The sequence below is a fragment of the Plecotus auritus genome (genome assembly GCF_963455305.1).
Source record: "Plecotus auritus genome assembly, chromosome: 6".
In the NCBI taxonomy this organism is placed as follows: Eukaryota; Metazoa; Chordata; class Mammalia; order Chiroptera; family Vespertilionidae; genus Plecotus; species Plecotus auritus.
In genome coordinates this window covers 176,461,179-176,479,067 of record NC_137773.1, presented here as the reverse complement: position 1 = coordinate 176,479,067, position 17,889 = coordinate 176,461,179, and the positions used below count along the sequence as shown (strand labels likewise).

At 59.5% G+C, this 17,889-nt stretch overlaps 1 protein-coding gene across 7 annotated transcripts in view; it reads left to right on the top strand.

Moving 5' to 3' along the window:
- Window positions 1-17,889, top strand: part of DOCK3 (dedicator of cytokinesis 3) — a 194,701-nt gene that overhangs the window by 167,829 nt on the left and 8,983 nt on the right. For 5 of the 7 annotated variants that reach the window (XM_080671830.1, XM_080671836.1, XM_080671834.1 and 2 more), the window contains 12 exons: window positions 83-231; window positions 3,588-3,674; window positions 5,212-5,316; window positions 8,552-8,693; window positions 9,596-9,762; window positions 9,911-9,997; window positions 10,338-10,517; window positions 11,046-11,129; window positions 11,230-11,346; window positions 13,479-13,579; window positions 14,815-14,953; window positions 15,434-15,581. In XM_080671830.1, the coding sequence (XP_080527956.1) occupies window positions 83-231; window positions 3,588-3,674; window positions 5,212-5,316; window positions 8,552-8,693; window positions 9,596-9,762; window positions 9,911-9,997; window positions 10,338-10,517; window positions 11,046-11,129; window positions 11,230-11,346; window positions 13,479-13,579; window positions 14,815-14,953; window positions 15,434-15,581 (1,506 nt within the window). The remainder of the gene's footprint in view (window positions 1-82; window positions 232-3,587; window positions 3,675-5,211; window positions 5,317-8,551; window positions 8,694-9,595; window positions 9,763-9,910; window positions 9,998-10,337; window positions 10,518-11,045; window positions 11,130-11,229; window positions 11,347-13,478; window positions 13,580-14,814; window positions 14,954-15,433; window positions 15,582-17,889) is intronic. The other 2 variants (XM_080671835.1, XM_080671833.1) reach the window with 1 other exon arrangement.

Sequence of the window (17,889 nt, the reverse complement as noted above, 5' to 3'; positions counted from 1 at the left end):
GCACCCAGGGCCCCTGACCTGGGCTGCACGGGCCTTGCCCGCAGTCTGCCTGTCCTTGACCTCCACATGGCCCGTCCCACAGAGGCTGCCTTCACTCTGCTCCTGTACTGCGAGCTGCTGCAGTGGGAGGAGCGGCCCCTGCGGGAATTCCTCCACTACCCTTCGCAGACCGAGTGGCAGCGGAAGGAGGGGCTGTGCCGGAAGATCATCCACTACTTCAGCAAGGGCAAGGTAGGGCCAGCGGGCGGCTCCGGCCCGGCTTCCGCTGTGACACTCGGGCAGTGGCTGCAGGGGGTGAGGGGGTGTCTGGAGGGGGGGGAGGGGGTGGATGCCCGGATGTGCACCAGGTTTGCAGGCGGCATGGTTTTCTCCTGGGTGGCGGGTGAGGGGGTGAAAAATCACTGATTCTGTAGCTTGGAAGCCAGTTCCAGTTTGGGGAATGAGAGACAACTCCACACACCAGCTCCCCATCTATCAGTGCTGAAGCACCTGCAGCAGGCTCCTGGGCCCCCACTTCTGTGTACCCCATGTGGCTTCCTGATCCGCCATGAAATGGGCTGTGAAAGGAACGGGTCTGAACTCCAGCCAGCGGAGCCGGTGCCGCCCTTACGGGTGCCTGCTCGTCTTGGATGTCTCTCCCAGGCGCAGCTAGCCTTTTGCTTGGGGCTGTGCCCCCTCAGACCGGGTGCTGTGGGTTGGCGGGCATCGCCGCACTGGCTCAGGCTTCCCTGGGGATTCCGGCCCTCGAGCTCTGTCTCTGGGAGAGCTCCTGGCGGGCCCTCTGCCCCCACCCCCACCCCCGTGTTGGCCAGACACTGGAGAGGCGGGAGCGCTTGCTTGTCGAGGGGTTCTTCCCTACTCCGCTTGGAGCGTGTCTTAGAGACTGAAAAGGCACCCTCAGGGAACTAGAGTGGCTGAGCCCCTAGCTTGAATGGACATTTTAAGTGAATTTTTCATCATGAAGAAGAAAGATTTAAACATGAATGGCTTTTGCCCATAAGTCAGGAAACATCAGTTTTGGGGGTGTGTCTCCCTTCTTCTCTCTCTAAAAAGCATTTTAAAAACATATCCTTGTGTGAGGATTTTTTGAAAAGCCCAGACCCACCAGTTTTCCAGCACAGTCCCTCAAGGCGGCAGAGTATTTACAGCTCTTGGTCCGAAGGTAATGGGGTGGGGAGGGCTTAGAGCAGCAGGCTGCACTTTAGGGCAAAGATGGTGCAGGGCAGAGGAGCACTGAGCCCAGGAGGGGAGGGAGCCGCTGCGGCAGGCAGAGCGCCTTCCGCCCGAATGGGCCTCCTCGCCTAAGTGAACAGTCCCCACAGGCGCTCTTGCTGGTGGCGGAAGTCTGCACACGGCTCAGCCACTTAGCCAGCTGCCTGCCACGCAGACCTTGTGTGGGCCTTGGCTGAAACCTGCCCGAGCAGCACTTGGAGCCCGGGGTGTGCCCCCTGGAAGGCTGGGATATGGGGGTGCGAAGGCCTTCAAGCTCCCTGAGGCCAGAGGCGCTGTATTGGGGCAGGGAGTCAAAGTCTGTTTAAAATTCTCTTTCTTGCCCTGGCTGGTTTGGCTCAGTGGATAGAGCGTCGACCTGTGGACTTAAAGGGTCCCAAGTTCAATTCCAGTCAAGGGCACATGCCCAGGTTGTGGGCAGCCAATCCATGATTCTCTCTCATCATTGATGTTTCTCTCTCTCCCTCTCCCTTCCTCTCTGAAATCAATAAAAAAATATATTTAAAAAAATAATAAATAAAATAAAATTCTCTTTCTTTTTTCCGGTCTTTTTCATTGGACCTGCAGTTTTGATCCATATGGCATTAGTCACTTCGAAGGCTAGAAATAATACGCTCTTTTTGAGAAACACAGACCCAAATGAGATATTATTGTCCTTCTCCCTGATGGTGTTTCAAATAGTGTTTTTTAAAAACATAGTCCTTGCCCTGACCGGTTTGGCTCAGTGGATAGAGCGTCGGCCTGGGGACTGGAGGGTCCCAGGTTCGATTCCAGTCAGGGGCATATACCTTGGTTGTGGGCACATCCCCAGTGGGAGGTGTGCAAGAGGCAGCTGATCGATGTTTCTCTCTCATCGATGTTTCTGGCTCTCTATCCCTCCCCCTTCCTCTCTGTAAAAGATCAATAAAATATATTTTAAAAAAATAAAATAAAAAATAAAATAAAAACATAGTCCTTATTGTTCATACTGAAATACGTATGGGTGAAATTATGTGAGATTTGCTTCAGAAACTGTAGGGAGGAGTCAGTGGGTGGGGCATGAATGGTACAAGACAGGCCATGAATTGATCGTTGTTGAAGCTGGGTGATGAGTACCTAGCCTTTCACTCTTCTGTTCTGTTCTTCCACATGTTTAACATTTCCTATAATATAAGAAGTTTAAATCGTATTTAGATGTTGAGGAGAAGAACCTGGCTGAGATAACCAGTGATTCCCAATTTAACCAAGAGAAAAAGCACTGTTTAAAAAAAAAAATGGCGCAGCTGGCATGGCTCAGGGGTTGAGCGTCCACCTATGAACCAGGAGGTCACGGTTCAATTCCTGGTCAGGGCACAGGCCCGGTTGTGGGCTCCATCCCCAGTGTGGGGTGGGCGGGAGGCAGGCAGTCAATGATTCTCTCTCATCATTGATGTTTCTCTCTCTCCCTCTCCCTTCCTCTCAAATCAATAAAAAATATATTTTTAAAAAATTTTTAATAAAAAGAAGAAATGGACAATATTGCTCTGCAGTGAAGGCCATTATAGCCCTCCTCAGGCTCCTGTTCAGTGGGCCTGTCACCATAACGGGGGCCACACCGCGGAAGCAGCCTGGGCCTGGCTAGGCAAGGACTACCTGAAGCCACTTTAGATTTGACTCTTTCCCCGTGGCTGGTTAGCTCAGTGGACAGGGCGTTGGCCTGCAGACGAAGGGTCCCGGGTTTGATTCCGGTCAAGGGCACGTACCTCGGCCACAGGCTCAATCCCTGGCTCCTGGTCGGGGCACACAGGGAAGCAACCAATCGATGTGTCTCTCCCATCATTGATGTTTCTGTCTCCCTCTCCCTTCCTCTCTGAGTCAATAAAAATACATTTTTAAAAAGAGATTTGAATCTTTCTCTCAAAGAAATTATCAGGTTTGGTTCCATACTTGTTTCTGAGCCTAAATAATCTTTCTTTAAATGTCACTGTTTCCTTTATTAGCTCGTTAACTGAACCGTTACTGAGTACCCGCTCGTGCTTAGTTCTGTTCTAGGCTCTGAGGATAAAGTAAATAGACAGGGTCCCTGGCCTCTTGCCGTCCATCCTCTAACTGAGACTCACACAACAGCAAATGTAGCTAGTGTTCACACAGACAGCTCCAGGTAAGGAACAGGCGGAGGTGCCCGCCCCTGCCAGGCGGCCAGGGGGCGGCCTCCGGGAGGAGGAGGCGTTCGCGGAGAAGCCCGAGTGCTTTGCTGGGCGCTGCAGATGGGTTCTGAGCAGATGATCTGTGTGGCATGAGCTACAGGAGGCCTTGTGCCCTCCGCTGTGGGTGATGTGGGCTCAGGCCCTTCCGAGGACACCTGAGGAGCTGAAGCCTTGTTCCTGTTTCTGATGCAGAGCTGGGAGTTTGGCATCCCTCTGTGCAGGGAGCTGGCGTGTCAGTATGAGAGCCTCTACGATTATCAGAGCCTCAGCTGGATCCGGGTGAGCTTGCCCCTTCCCCGCCCAGCCCCGGCTCGCCTGGCCGCGGTTTCCGTTTCGGAGAGCATTCACTGCAGGCCCAGCCCTCGCCTAATGCTGGGCGTTGAGGAGGAGCAGAGGCCAGGCTTCGGCCTTCGAGACCCTTGCCGTTTGGCTGGGGAACCAGCACACACCCTTGATCAATGATTCCAGGCGTCCTCAAACTACGGCCCGCGGGCCACATGCGGCCCGCCGAGGACATTTACCCGGCCCACTGGGTGCCACTGCCTGTCCTGCTTAGCAGCCGACTCGTCCCTGGCCCGCAGTGCGCATAGGAATGTGTTCATAGTTGTTTTTTTTTAAACTATAGTCCAGTCCTCCAACTGTCTGAGGGACAGTGAACTGGCCCCCTATTTAAAAAGTCTGAGGACCCCTGATTGTGACCCTGGTGCTCAGGAGGTGAGCGGCATGCACCCGCTGGAGCAGCTCCCGGGAGCAGGTGCAGCCCGCCCTCACGAAGAAGCTCTTCCTGAAATAATTTGCTCAGGGATGCTTCCTCCGAAAACGCTGTGCGGCCGGCCGTTCCCTGCTGTGGCTTGTGGTCCCTTTCGCTGAGGCCAAGGACCTCATCTCTCTCCCTCCTTTGAAGCAAAATATTCAGAACTTCGGTGAAATGCCCAGGGGCTCTGAGGGCCGCCCCGAGGTTTCCCTGGCTCCTGGCGCTGGGCTCGGAGTGCTGGCAGCTGCTGAGCTCATGACGGAGGGGGGCCGCAATGTCAGCTCGCCCTCCTGCGCCTGCTCAGTGCAGCCAGCTCTGCTGCGTTCCCGCCCCGCTCGGATGTGGGCTTGTGTCAGACAAGGCCCTCCAGCCCCAGCTTCACTGGGCTTCCTGGCAGGCTGGCTCCACTGAATACCTTAGAGCGGTCTTCTCAGAGTCCGGGGAGTTGCTCTGACTGTAGAGCCAGGTCAGCAAGACTGAAACCTTACCGGCCTTGGAAATGCTAGGCATCATGGACAGTAGCTCAGCTTTTAAAGTTTAAAGTCTCCTAAATTGGAACCAGTACCAGTGACGCTGGCAATTGAGCCTGCCTTAGCCTCGTTAGTCCCACGATAGATGATCCAAAGCGAGGCAGTTGGACTGATGCCGGATGGTGCTGAGAACTGCTGTTAGTCACTTGTGAGCCCGCTCACCCCGGGTCAGGCGCAGTGTCTTTCAAAACCAGGAAATCTGGGGGAGGGAGGTGGTGGTGCACATGTCTCCTGTGGGAATGGGTGCCCCTGAACATGCAGGAGCCTGGGTCTCTGTGGGACGGGGTCCACCCACTGGGAAGGACACACAGAACGGCCTCCCGGGCTGCAGGGCAGGCGTGCCCCCCGCCCCCCCCCCCCCCCGCATCAGATGACAGTGGAAGAGGAGGGGCTTCCTGGGGAGAGGCCACGCATGGGTCTCATCTAAACCGAGTTGTGGGTTCCTTTGACGAAAGACCGTATCCAGTGGGCCTGGGAGGACTTGCTCCGGACTAGCAGTGGGGCCAAACTGAAGGCAGCTTCTCATCCACAGAAGATGGAAGCCAGCTACTACGACAGCATCATGGAGCAGCAGCGCCTGGAGCCCGAGTTCTTCCGCGTCGGCTTCTACGGCAGGAAGTTCCCCTTCTTCCTCCGGGTGAGTCCCTCAGGTGGTCACAGGGCCATCCCGCTTCACAGGCTCCTGGACAACCTGCCCTGCCCCGTCCCGTTGTGCTCTCCCCTTGTTCCCTGGCCTCCTGAGCCCTCCCTTCGAAGGGCTGAGCAGCCAACAGAGGCCCTTGGCTTTCCTGCCTGCGCTGCCTGCTGCTTAGACCCTGTTTGCTCTCTGCTATCGAGTGCCTCCTGAACCAGGTTCCGCAGGAAGTGACCAGGGTCTGAGCCTGTCACATTGGCATGTTTAGAAGCTTCCCCTCTCCCCGCGCCCCCCCCCCCCCCCCCCCCCCCGCTCTGAGGGCCTGGCCGCCTCCATGTGCCTGCCTCAGCCAGGCAGCACCCAGTCCAGCCCTGACCTCGCAGCAGACCGGCCTCTGAGGGTTCTTCGGGTAAGGTGATGGTTCTTTGCCCCGTGGCACTGCAGGCTGTGCAGCCAGCATGGAGAGCTGTGGATCTGAGACAACCCGAGGACAGCCCCTGCTCGGGCTGTGGGAGGCCTTTTAGGCAGCTGTCTCTCTGCCCAGGTGAAGACAGACATGTCTCCCCCCCACCCCGTTGCCCGGAGGCTGGGCTGGAGCATGAGCATGGAGGGATGACTGAGCATAGCCGTCCTGACCCCAGCTGAGCAGCTGTGATTTTCTCCTTTATTCAGCGCAACCGGAGGCTCCAGGAGGCGTCAGCTGTGGGCTGTAGCCATGGATTTGTCATGCTCAGATGCCCTCCCTGAAGTGTGCTGTGGGCGGGCCTGGGCTGCAGTTGAGACCTAAGGCAGCTCCGATGGCCCCCAGTTGCAGTGCTTACTGAAGTTCAGTGTCCACACTCTCAGCACGCAGATGGGAAGGTTCAGGGACTCTCCTTGATATGTCTGGGATCCTGTCTCCTTGGAGACATTACGTGAGCCAGTGAGCTGTGAGCTTGGTATCCCACCAAAGGTCAACTGTGCTCGCGCTCCTTTTAAAAAGCCGGTCTGCTAGTCAGAGTCCAGGCCCTCCAGGTCTCAGATGGAAGGCAGGGCAGCTTGCACATCTCCTGGGTGAAAAGAAAACGATTTCTGTAGGAACTAATAATGCTGACAGGGTGCCAGCACATGCTGTGGAGTTGTCATCCCCAGGAAGGCTGCAACTCCAGCCACAGCCGCGATTCTGGCAGCAGAATGCGAGTGAGCCGAGGCCCTCTCGGGGGCTGGGCCTCCTTCACACTCCAGGGACCTTCCAGCCCAGGTGCTTCAGAAGCGGCACATTTGTTGCCCCGTCAGCATAGATCACACTACAGCAGGGAGCGGAGGTCAGCAGAGGAGGAAAGATTTCTCCAGAAATTAGAAGCCAAAAGCCTCTCTAGAAAGTCCTTTGACAAATGAATGATCCTGGCACTATGACTTCTTTCTCATTTCATCTTTGCAAATTGTGCTTTATTGTCATTTTATTCTCCTTTTCAGTCCCACAATTTGTATATGATAAACCAAATTTTACTCCAAAGCATCATCATTTTGGATATAGGTTACAAAATCACGCCCTGGTGTCCCCATTTCTGTCCCTGCCAAACAGGAGGTGTCATCATGGTTGGACCTGGCTCCCACCCCCCATGCTCACGTCACAGGGCACAGCAGCGTCTCGGGGCTCAGAGCATTCTGCGAGTGGGACCTGGCACAGAACCTGCACCTGAGCCACCAGGTGCTGCTGCTGTGACGTCTCGGTGTCCAGATGTGGTTTCAAGGGGGCCAGGAATGGCAGGAGAATAACAGGTGTCCATCTGTCCCCATGTCCGCATGAGGCGCAGTCCCTAGGAGTGATGATTTATGCCTACACATCGGCCTGGTCTGGCCCACGTGCTCTGCTGCCCAGTTCATCTGCGGCAGGTGGAGGAAGTCCCAGAGGAGGTGGCTGTTCGCTGGTGGGTGGCAAGGACACAGTGCAGGGCCGTGGCAGCCGCTCTGTCTCGAGTCGGGTCCTGGGGCTCTCGCCTGAGCAGATGAAACTGACAGTGAGCCTCAAGGTCAACACTGTGTGCCTTCCTGCTGCTGGGTCTTCCCTGAACACAGAGGCCATCGATGACGTGGGCTCTGTCAGCGTGGCTTCTCTAGGCCATCTGCCTGCCTCCCTTCGCTAGGGAGGTCTGAGAGCCGGCTCAGGCAGGAAGACCCCGCCCCTGCTCGGGAGTTCTTTCTCTCTGTTTGACCGACCGTGAGCAGGTCCTGGGGAGGGGCGACATTGGGAGTGGGTATGAAAAGGCCAGTTCTTCATCATTCCCTTTTCGGTCAGTTCTGCTTATCAGGCAAGGGACTTGGCAGTGTCTCTGTCCTTTGACCGCTGGTCTGTTCCACTGGAGAGGCCAGCCAGCTTCTTGTGACCTTGACTTCCGTCCTGGGGTTGCCCTTCCATTCTGAGCCATCAGACGTGGCCTAACCTGAGCTGGCTTCTCCTACAGAAGGAGGAGGGGGTGCGGATCCTACTCCAGACAGGCTGAGGTCCTCCACGGCCCGGCCTGCGGCCCTCCCCACCCGCGAAGCATCTGCTGGCCTGTGGAACCTCTTCCTGTCTGTCCCCCGAGACAGGCCAGGAGGGGCTGCCTGCCTCACGCCTCTCTGTCAGAGTGGGTCTGGCCGCAGCTGGGCAGGCAGAGAGAGGGACCCGCAGGCTTCAGGGGAGCCTCCCCGGCTGGGGGCAGACAGAGCAGAGGGCTGAGGGTGCCTTGTGACTTCAGTCCAGCAAGGGGCAAACTGAGACCTCACCCAAACCGAATGTGATAGAGCACAGAACCGCGTGCTTAGAACGACACCAGTTTGTTCTGCTGTGGCATCGGCAAGGGGATCACTGCAGTAAACAGTCCTGAGTCCCTACCAGCCACGGGGCAGTGGTTTCTCCCGGCCAACACAAGTGGCCCTTCAGAAGCACACACCCAGGCCTCTGCAGTCACCCCGCCAGTTCTCCACGCCACCGTCCTCCAGCTGCCCCTCCCCGCTCCTCTCCCCCAGGCTGACCCAGCTGGGCCTTCAGGACCCCCACCTGGCACCCCTTCCCGGTGCCCTCCATCCTCCCAGCAGCCTGTGCCCCTCCCGCTGCCACCTCCCAGTGCAGCTTTTCCTTCCTTCCCTCTTGACCATCATCCCCTGTGGACAGGGACTGCCCCGGGCCTGCCTCGGGCTCCTAGGCCTTGCTCGTGAGGCCCACGTGGAGGCGGGGCCGCAGGCCGGGCATCGAGTGCTCTCCTCTTTGCAACAGAATAAAGAATACGTGTGCCGCGGCCACGACTACGAGAGGCTGGAGGCCTTCCAGCAGAGGATGCTCAGCGAGTTCCCGCAGGCCGTCGCCATGCAGCACCCCAACCACCCCGACGACACCATCCTGCAGTGCGACGCCCAGTGTATCTTTCCACGCGGCGGGAGGAGGGCGGGGCCCCGCGAGGGGAGGCCACAGTCAGCTGTCCCGCTGCCGTGCCGTTGGCCTTGGAGACTAGGTTACCCATAGGTCCTGAACCAGAGCGTGTCCTCACCACCAAGCCCACAGGGAGTGGGGCACTCGTGCCTCTCAGAGAGGCCCTGGCAGGCCCTTAGCCATGGGGGCGCCTAGGCATCACAGCCTCAGAAGGCCCTCTGTCCCTGCGGCTGGCTGCTACCGCCCTCACCCTGCTCTGAAGGGCCTTCCTAGGTAATCGGGAGCAGTCACTATACAGGCCCGTGCCCTGCTGTGCCCCGCCTGCACCTGTTACTCTCCTGAGTATCTGTCGGACTGAGGCGGGGCTCGGGGATGGGGCGGGGCAATGGGCAGGAGATGGGAGCGCCTGTGGTCTGGGTGGCACGTGGGAGTCTAGAGGCAAACACTGGCCCTCGGGCCGCACACAGCTGCCTTAGAGCCCTCACAACGATGGGCAGCTTGTTCGGGGGGCGGAGGGCCAGGTGGATGCCCATAGGTTCTCTCCCTCCGAAGAGTATTTTATTAAAAGATTGTTTTACCGTAAATAGTTCACTTACAGTGGGCAGGCCCCGGCCACTCTCACTCCTGTGGGCACCTGCATGCCCCTGGCCCTTCCCCTTCTGGGTTAAAGGGGCACCTGAGCGCACTTGGCATTGACAGCTCAGCTGGCTGCGTGCTCAGGAGACACGTGGGCTCAGGGAAGGGCTCAGGTCAGACGTGGTCTGACCCACCGAGGGCTGTCCCCTCCTCCATCAGGACAGAGGCTGTGATGCTCCTCCTTCGGGGGTGACGTGGGGCAGCCACTCAGGTTCACCTCTGGCAAATCTGGGTTCCCCTTCACTTCCTGCGCAGACTTGCAGATCTACGCGGTGACGCCCATTCCAGATTGCATGGACGTCCTGCAGATGGACAGGGTCCCGGATCGCGTCAAGAGCTTCTACCGCGTCAATAACGTGAGGAAGTTCCGGTACGACAGGCCTTTTCACAAAGGCCCCAAGGACAAGGAGAATGAGTTCAAGGTGATCAGCCTGGAAGGCGGGGCAGCGCTCAGGGGCCAGGGCGGGCTCCGCGTTTTCGGGACCTTGTCACTATGTCATCCTTCAGGCAGGCGGGTGCGGCCACGGCGGCCTAACGGCCTGTCCCTGCCTGTGCCCTCCCTCCCCGCAGAGCCTGTGGATCGAGCGCACCACGCTGACCCTGACCCACAGCTTGCCTGGCATCTCCCGGTGGTTCGAAGTGGAGAGGCGGGAACTGGTGAGCCATGCGGCCATGGGGAACTTTCTCTGGGGGCTGGAGAAAGCCGCTGCGGTCCCGAGGGCACTGTGCGGGGCGGGGGGTGGGGGGGGGGGGCGGCGGGATAGAGGTGGAGGGGCTGTCGCACCTTCTCAGGCCTCTGCCCGAGGCAGCGCCCTTGCAGTCTCCCGTTCACAGGGCGGAAGGGCCCTCCGGGCTCTGACCTCGCCCGGTGCTCTTCCCCTTTCCGGTGCCCAAGGGCCCGGGGAGTCGCGTCCACAGGGACAAGGCGGGAAGCGGCTTCCGGGTCTGTAACGAGGGCGGGCTGCTGGGCCTGTGGTGACCCGTGTCCGTGTGCCAGGTGGAGGTGAGCCCCTTGGAGAATGCCATCCAGGTTGTGGAGAACAAGAACCAGGAGCTGCGGGCCCTGATCGGCCAGTACCAGCACAGGCAGGTGCATGGCAACATCAACCTGCTCAGCATGTGCCTGAACGGCGTCATCGACGCTGCGGTCAACGGAGGCGTCGCACGCTACCAGGAGGTGAGCGGCCCCCAGCCCCGCCTCCCAGGACAGCTCCCCAGGCACCCCTCCACTCTGCCTCGGCTGACTGAGGGTCCTGGGTGAGGCTTCAGGCTCCCTCCCTGTTGCTGTGGCACAGCTCTGGGAGGGCCCTTCCTTTGTATTCTCTGAACTCTGCCAGGTTAGGAACCTTCTGATTGGGGAGGCATGTTAAGTGACCCCAAGAGGAGTGCTGAAGCCCAGCGCTTCACCAGAAGTGAATTGGGGGCCGGCTAAGACCCTAACCCCACACTCCACCCTGGCGACCAGCCCATCCGGCCCCGAAGGACAGGACAGGTGTCCAGGCTTAGATACTTGGCCGCCATCAGGCCGTAGACACAGCAGGCACCTTGATTGCAGGAGGGTCACGCCGTCCACTTGAGGCGTACTGGGGTGCGTCCCTGTGGGGAGCCCACGGCCTTTCAGGTGGCCCCTCAGACTGAAACTGCTGGGCCCCATCCAAGTGGCCGTCCGGGGAGCGTCTTTCTGACGTGGCCTTTCCTTTCGCAGGCCTTCTTTGATAAAGACTACATCACCAAGCACCCCGGCGATGCCGAGAAGATCGCCCAGCTCAAGGAGCTCATGCAGGAGCAGGTATGTCTCGCGGGGCCCGGGGCCAGCGGCCAGGAGGGAAGGCTGTGCCCCCGGAAGGCTGCTCCCTGCTAACGGAGCGGCGTGGTCTGTCCCCTGATAGGTCCACATCCTTGGAGTCGGACTGGCAGTTCACGAGAAGTTCGTGCACCCGGAAATGCGCCCCCTGCACAAGAAGCTGATCGACCAGTTCCAGATGATGCGGGCCAGCCTCTACCATGTGAGCTGATGCCTGCGCTGCCCCTGCTGCCGCAGGACCGGGTGGCACTCCCTCCAGACCCGTGAGCAAGCGAAAGGAAAGGGGGGAGCTGTCTCCACCGCAGAGTGGGCCTTCTGTCCCGGGGAGGGAGGCCCGAGCCCCTCATCCACTCCCTTCCTAAGGAGGCGTCAGATTCAAGGGCAGAGACCATTTTTTCAAGGCGCTGTGCCCTGAAGAGAGGCTTCCATGCGCAAGGAAAAGAGCCAGAGTACTCGTAGAGACCTCTGTGGAGGTATTTTCCATCCCAAGAACGTGAAGCTGTGAGGCATAGCCTAAGCCAGCCCCCTCTCCCCCCTCTCCTCTCTCCCTCCCCGTCTTCATCCCCCTCTCCCTCCCCCTCCCCCAACGCTCCCTCCCTCCCTCTCTTGGCCTCTCTTCCCTCTCTTTATTCTTCCCCTCCAGGTGCCTTCCTTCCCTCTCCCTCCACCATGTCTGGTGACCCAGGCTCACATCTGAGGACGCCTGGGGTGGAGAGTACTTGCATACTGGCTGCTCAGAGAGGCCAGGCAGGCTCTGGGCTGGCTCTCGGGCCTCCACGGCAGGGTTTGGCCCAGGACTCATGCTCACAGCAGAAGCAGGGCCTGTATTCCAGGACTGTTTTCCCTCCAGGGGCCTCACAGGGAGTGCTGGCTGGCTGAGAATACGGTTCACACGGTCTCGATCCCCGTTCCATACCTCACCCCCTGTTCAGCCATGGGATAACCCCAGGTGTTCTAGAGAAGCCCTCCTGCTAACAAGCTGGCTGCCAGGTCTCCAGGGGCGAGAGCCCAGTTACCTGTGCTCTCATTCCCCCGGACACTGGGCAGAAGTGGCCAGGAGGCACGGGACACAGAGCTGGTCGGGGGGGCAAGGCCATGGTGCACAGACATTCCCCTTCCGGGTCACCACTGGCCGCAGAGGCCCTGTGGGGAGCGGGGTGGACCACTGAGCCTCCGTGAGCTGACCTGTTAGAGTTGCCTTGTTCTTGGAGGCGGGGGGCTGGGGTCGGCTCAGTCCCTTCAGGTCCTCAGTGCAGGCCCCAGCCTGTTCCTGCGCAACGTGAAGCTGGCCTGCGTGCTCCGGGGAAAAGCCCATGTCCTGAGCTGCTTCTGTAATGATGGTCTCTTGGTCTCTCACGGTGGGAAACGCTGAGAAAATCTCTTTGGTTTCCCCTTAAAGTCTGGATGTCCGTGTGGTAAAGAACCGGTAGTGGCCCGGACTCCGAGGGGTGTTCCGTTGCCTCTCAAGTCGCTGTGTGCACACTCCCTGTCACAGCAGGTGCTCAGGCCAGCGAGAGCCTGGCCCGGCAGTTCTCTGCTTCGCAGGCTCTCGGGCCCCTGCAGCGAAAGCACAGGGCGCTCACCCAGCTCGGCGGGGCGGGGCCAGGGCCCAGCGGCGTGTCCTCTCGGCGGCCGGCCGTGCAGGTCTGTCTGCCGCAAGCTGTGGCTGTGGCAGGAGCCTGCCTCTTCAGGCCAAGCTCAGAGACAGCCCAGTGCGCCCAGGAAGGGCTGGGGAGGCCAGCGGGTGCTTTCTGTCTCCTCGGAGTCACGAAGAGAGACACGCACCAGTGTGCTGCCACCCAGGAGGCTGGGGACCGGAGCTTCCTGCGGAGAAGTCTGCACGCTTGGGAATCCAGTAATGCCGACATCGCCGGCGCTGTTTCTCAATTACTTCCACCGGGATTTTGTGTCCTGTTTCCCCATAAACTGGGTCACAGACAACTTAGCCCAGGTCACAGAGCTGGTCCGTTTAGCAGCCCTAGGAAAGCCAGCCTGTCCTATGTAAGAAGCGCCATGCCTGACAGCGACACTCAGCTCGTCCTCGCCTGCCTCCAGCGCCTGCTCTCCTTCCTCTGCAGTGAGGGCGCCTCTTAGCAACGCCCTCCTGTGAGCTCAGGCCCCTTCAGCCGTTTAGCCGTCCAGCTGTGCTCTCTCAGCGGGTCAGCCCAGGGCTCCCCAGGGGAGGAGGGTCCTTGCCCAAAAGAGCTGCAGTCCTGGCTCAGCTCACAGGACAGGGCTCTTTTCCCTCTCACATTCCCCCTCGTCCCCGCCCCCCCCCCCCCCCGCCCCCTCCGGGCCGCTGCGGTCACTTATTGTTGTTCCATCTCTCACCAGGAGTTTCCTGCATGCTCAGGCAGCAGCACCCCCCGGGGCAGTGTCCTAGCATCCCACAGCCCCGTGAGCCCCGAGAGCCTCAAGATGACCCACCGGCACAGGTAGGCCTCAGGGCTGGGAGGCCCCTCCGCAGAGGGCAGTCTGAACGTCCAAGGTCAGAGAGGGAACGTCCAAGGTCAGAGAGGGAACGTCCAAGGTCAGAGAGGGAATGTCCAAGGTCAGAGAGGGAATGTCCAAGGTCAGAGAGGGAACGTCCAAGGTCAGAGAGGGAACATCCAAGGTCAGAGAGGGAACGTCCAAGGTCAGAGAGGGAACGTCCAAGGTCAGAGAGAGAAGTCCGAAAGAGCGCCTGTGAGCTCACTCGCACGCCCTCTGACCCAAGTACACAAGGGCCACGCTCTGCGTCGTCGTCCTGGGTGACAGGGGACCCGTGGTAGTGTGGGACCCGGAGGAGGGTCATTTGGGGTGAGCCAGCGTGGAAGATAAACAGAAGTTTGAAGGCAGAAAAGAGTTTGGGGTGGGGGAGGTGATGGAGCAAGACCCAGGCAAAGTGACGGACGTGCACATTCGCTTGGGTGGGAGCGAGCCAGCCAGGTCACTGCACATCGAACCAAGAGGCTGCAGTGCAGGGGCCAGGCATGGGGGCCCGGTGCCCTGAAGGGCCTTGTTCAGTCATCCCTTTGGACTTGAGCCCACGGGAATGGGGATCGCCCCTCGGTTTCAGGAAGAGAACCAGGTGGTGATGGGGATGTCGAGGTGAGGCTGCTCTGAGTTCAGGAAGCCAGGCCAGGGGAACGGGAGCAGCAAGGCAGCCCAGATGCGCACTCAGCCAGAGAGGAGGAGGGAGGGAGGGCCGCCTCGTATTGGGAGGGGGAGGGGACCGCTGCTGGCGAGCTACGGCCACGGACATGAAAGGAAGCCCAGAGATGCTTCCCCACGGCCCTCCGATGCCTTGCCCCTGCCAGGAAGACACCTCACCATGGAGCAGACCCAGCAGAGGGTGGGCACAGTGCAAATGGACCTCCATAGCCAGGGGGACCTCAGGCCTGGGGCCAGGCTCGGGGGGTCTCTGTCCTTCCCCCTGAGAACCTGCTGCTGTCAGCCGTCTGCGTGGCCATTAGCCATTAAGTTCTAGGTGGAGCCAGTGCCCGCCCGGATCAGTCCGCCCAGGGCAGCCCTCAGCGCAGCGGGCTCGGGGCTGCTCCAGGCCCTCCAAGCCAGTGTGGCTGAGGCTGGGGTGACGTTTACACACCCCTTTCCACGGCCCCCCCCCCCCCACCAGCAAGGTTCCTCGGCTCCAGGTCTGACTGCTTCCGTGTCCTGCTCTTGTTCGCAGCCCCATGAACTTGATGGGCACAGGTCGCCATTCCTCGTCCTCTCTCTCCTCACACGCGTCTAGTGAAGCGGGAAACGTGGTGATGCTGGGCGACGGCTCCGTGGGCGAGGCCCCCGAGGACCTGTACCACCACATGCAGGTACCGGGGCTGCTCAGGGGAACGGGCCCGAGCTCAGACGTGGAGGGCTCTCCTCTCTGCTGGCGGGTCTGGTCCAGGCCTGACCGCCCGCCTAGTTCTCCAGTGACTGCGTTCAGAACACCCAGAGCTAGCAAGACTGCCTCCCGCCAACCCCCGGGGCGGCTCCCAGGCCTTGTTTCCCCGAAGGGAGTCCAGCTTCAGTCCCAGGGGTAGACCCTCTGCCAGGCTCCTGCCTGGCGTTCGTGATGGCCGAGCCCTGCTCCCCGCAGGGGCACCATCGCTAGAATCCACCCAGCAGCCCTGCTCCATGAGTGGGGTGGCTGACCCTTGCGCCAGCCATCAGCCTGGCCTCCATCAGGGCCCAGGGTACGGCATCAGACACCAGGTCTGGGCACCTCATGGCATGAAGAAGCCAAGTCTAGGCCAGTCCCACAGTCCTGGCCATTCAGACCTCTGTCCTGCTGATCTCTCCCTCTGCAGCTCGCATCGCCCAACCCCAGGTACCAGGGCTCAGTCACCAACGTGTCTGTTCTGTCCTCGTCCCAGGCAAGCCCTTCTTCCTCCAGCCTGAGCTCCACCCACTCAGCACCATCCCAGATGATTGCCTCTGCCCCCTCCAGTGCCCGAGGTAAGGGGGCAGGTGCCGCCTGCAGAAGGGGAAGGGCCTCGTGACCCCACTGTCGTCCTCTCACCTGTGGCTTCTGAGAGCATGCGCACCTGTGCTCCCAGCGCTCAGGACACAGGTCTCTAGCTCCAGACCGCTCTCCGGCTGGCGTCAGACCCGCTCTGAGCTGCCCCCAAGTAGCCAGCTCTCGCCGCTCCACCTCAGTAGGACACAGACAGGGGTGGGCAAACTTTTAGACTCGAGGGCCACAATGGGTTCTTAAACTGGACCGGAGGGCCGGAACAAAAGCATGGATGGAGTGTTTGTGTGAACTAATATAAATTCAAAGTAAAGGAGCGGAGGGGAGAGCAAGAGAACCGGATAGAACAACCGGATCCGGCCCGCGGGCCGTAGTTTGCCCACGGCTGGAGAAGCTCCGTCCCTTCCCCCTGAAATGTTTGCAAGAGTAAAGGTCAGAGTTAAGGCAGCAGTGCGTCTCGAGGAAGTAAGCGTCACGCACAGCATGGATGTTCAATGTGAGCGCTAAAATCAACCCTGGAGAACATTACTCTGAACAGTGTCACCACCCAGAACACTTTGGTCTGTTGGGAAAGGCTTGATCAGGTGAGGTGGCTCTGTAAAAAGCTATTTACTTTGCCCAAGTTTGCTTGATTTCTTATTCAAATGGACAAATACTGTTCTCTGAGAGCCCGTATCTCTTTTACATTCGGATAGTAGTTACTACAGTGAAACTTGATTTTTTTGTCCTTTTCAATAGAAGTCTTTGCAGTGGAATGAAATTAGCTGTGGCAACGAAGCTCTAGTGCGCCCCAGGGTTGGCTATGCAGGATAGTAACAGACGTGCAGTCCGTGAGGCCAACCAGGACCAGGGTGGGGAAGGGACGCCGCCTCATGGAGAAGGGGCATGTGTGTGCTGGGAGGCGAGCGTTGAGGGTCACCATCTCTGGAGACACGCTGGCACGGTGGCCCAATTCCAGCTGTCTGCAGAGCACGGCTGTGAAAGCCCTCCCGTTTGTGGCATTGGACAGTACCGAGTACAAAAGTGAAAAAAAGAAAAAGTTAAATAGATTTGGGCCAAAGTAGGAAATGGTGGGAAGAAAGAGCAGGAAGTTAGTTCTTGGCTACAACCTCCACGTGCTGGCCGCCTGGGGAAACGGTGCCCGCCCTGATCAGGCGCAGCATCAGGCCTACGAGGCGCGCAGGAGGCCAGCCCGCCCGCCCCAGGGAGGCCTGCGCCGAGGAGCAGGTGCGCCGGGCCCGAGGGAAGTGCTCCCTCCCTTGGGGTTATGGCTGGTGTCATGGGCGAGGAGGCGCTTTCATGGAAACGGGACTCTGGAGAACCCTGCACCTTGGAGTCACGCCCCCACTTCCAGGAGTGGCCACGACAGCAGGGCCTTCCTCACCGGCCCAGCCACACTCGGCTGTGGTCCCTGTGGCTTCGCAAACCTTCCAGCCGATTGGCTGGCAAGGCACAGCCTAAGCCAGCCGTGGGCAAACTACGGCCCGCGGGCCGGATCCGGCTGTTCTATCCGGTTCTCTTGCTCTCCCCTCCGCTCCTTTACTTTGAATTGATATTAGTTCACACAAACACTCCATCCATGCTTTTATTCCGGCCCTCCGGTCCAGTTTAAGAACCCATTGTGGCCCTTGAGTCAAAAAGTTTGCCCACCCCTGGAAGCTCTGGTAGGTCGGCAGCTCCACTGGCGGTCAGAGCCTGGGGCTAGGAAGCGTGGGCTGCGATGGACCCTCCTTGAGTAATTGCCATGCGGGGTCACCAGACCGCCCCTCTGTCATTGTGAAGTCCTGGGACACAGAAGCCCTGTGTCAGCTTAGCAACAGGTTAAATGTTTTCCGAGAAAGGAGCTGACACTCTCTTACCATGGGGTTGGCTGCCCCGCGCAGAGGGCAGTGGGAGGGAGGTGAGATGCACAGCTGGGAGAGGTGGTGGTAGCACGGAGCACCCGTTGTCACAGCACCACAGGGGCCTCCAGGGGCAAGGAGTGTGCACATTTGGAGAACTTCCAAGTTATCCGTCCCCGAGGGAAGACGGCAGTTAACCTCACTGCTCTGTGCAAGGTCCCCTCGAGGACATGCCCCCAGGGCCCTGGGCCTCGAGCCGTGCCGTGCATCGATGGGGCCTGGGTCACACCACATCGGCGCGGCCTGGCCTTCGTGACATCTCTCGGGCCAGAGGAGGTTACACGGAGGCCTCACAGGACAGGAACATGACCCCAGTTAACCCCAGAGCCTGGGGAACGCCCCACAACTTCCAGACTGACCCCCTGGCCCCATGTGCATGGGGTGCAGGTCT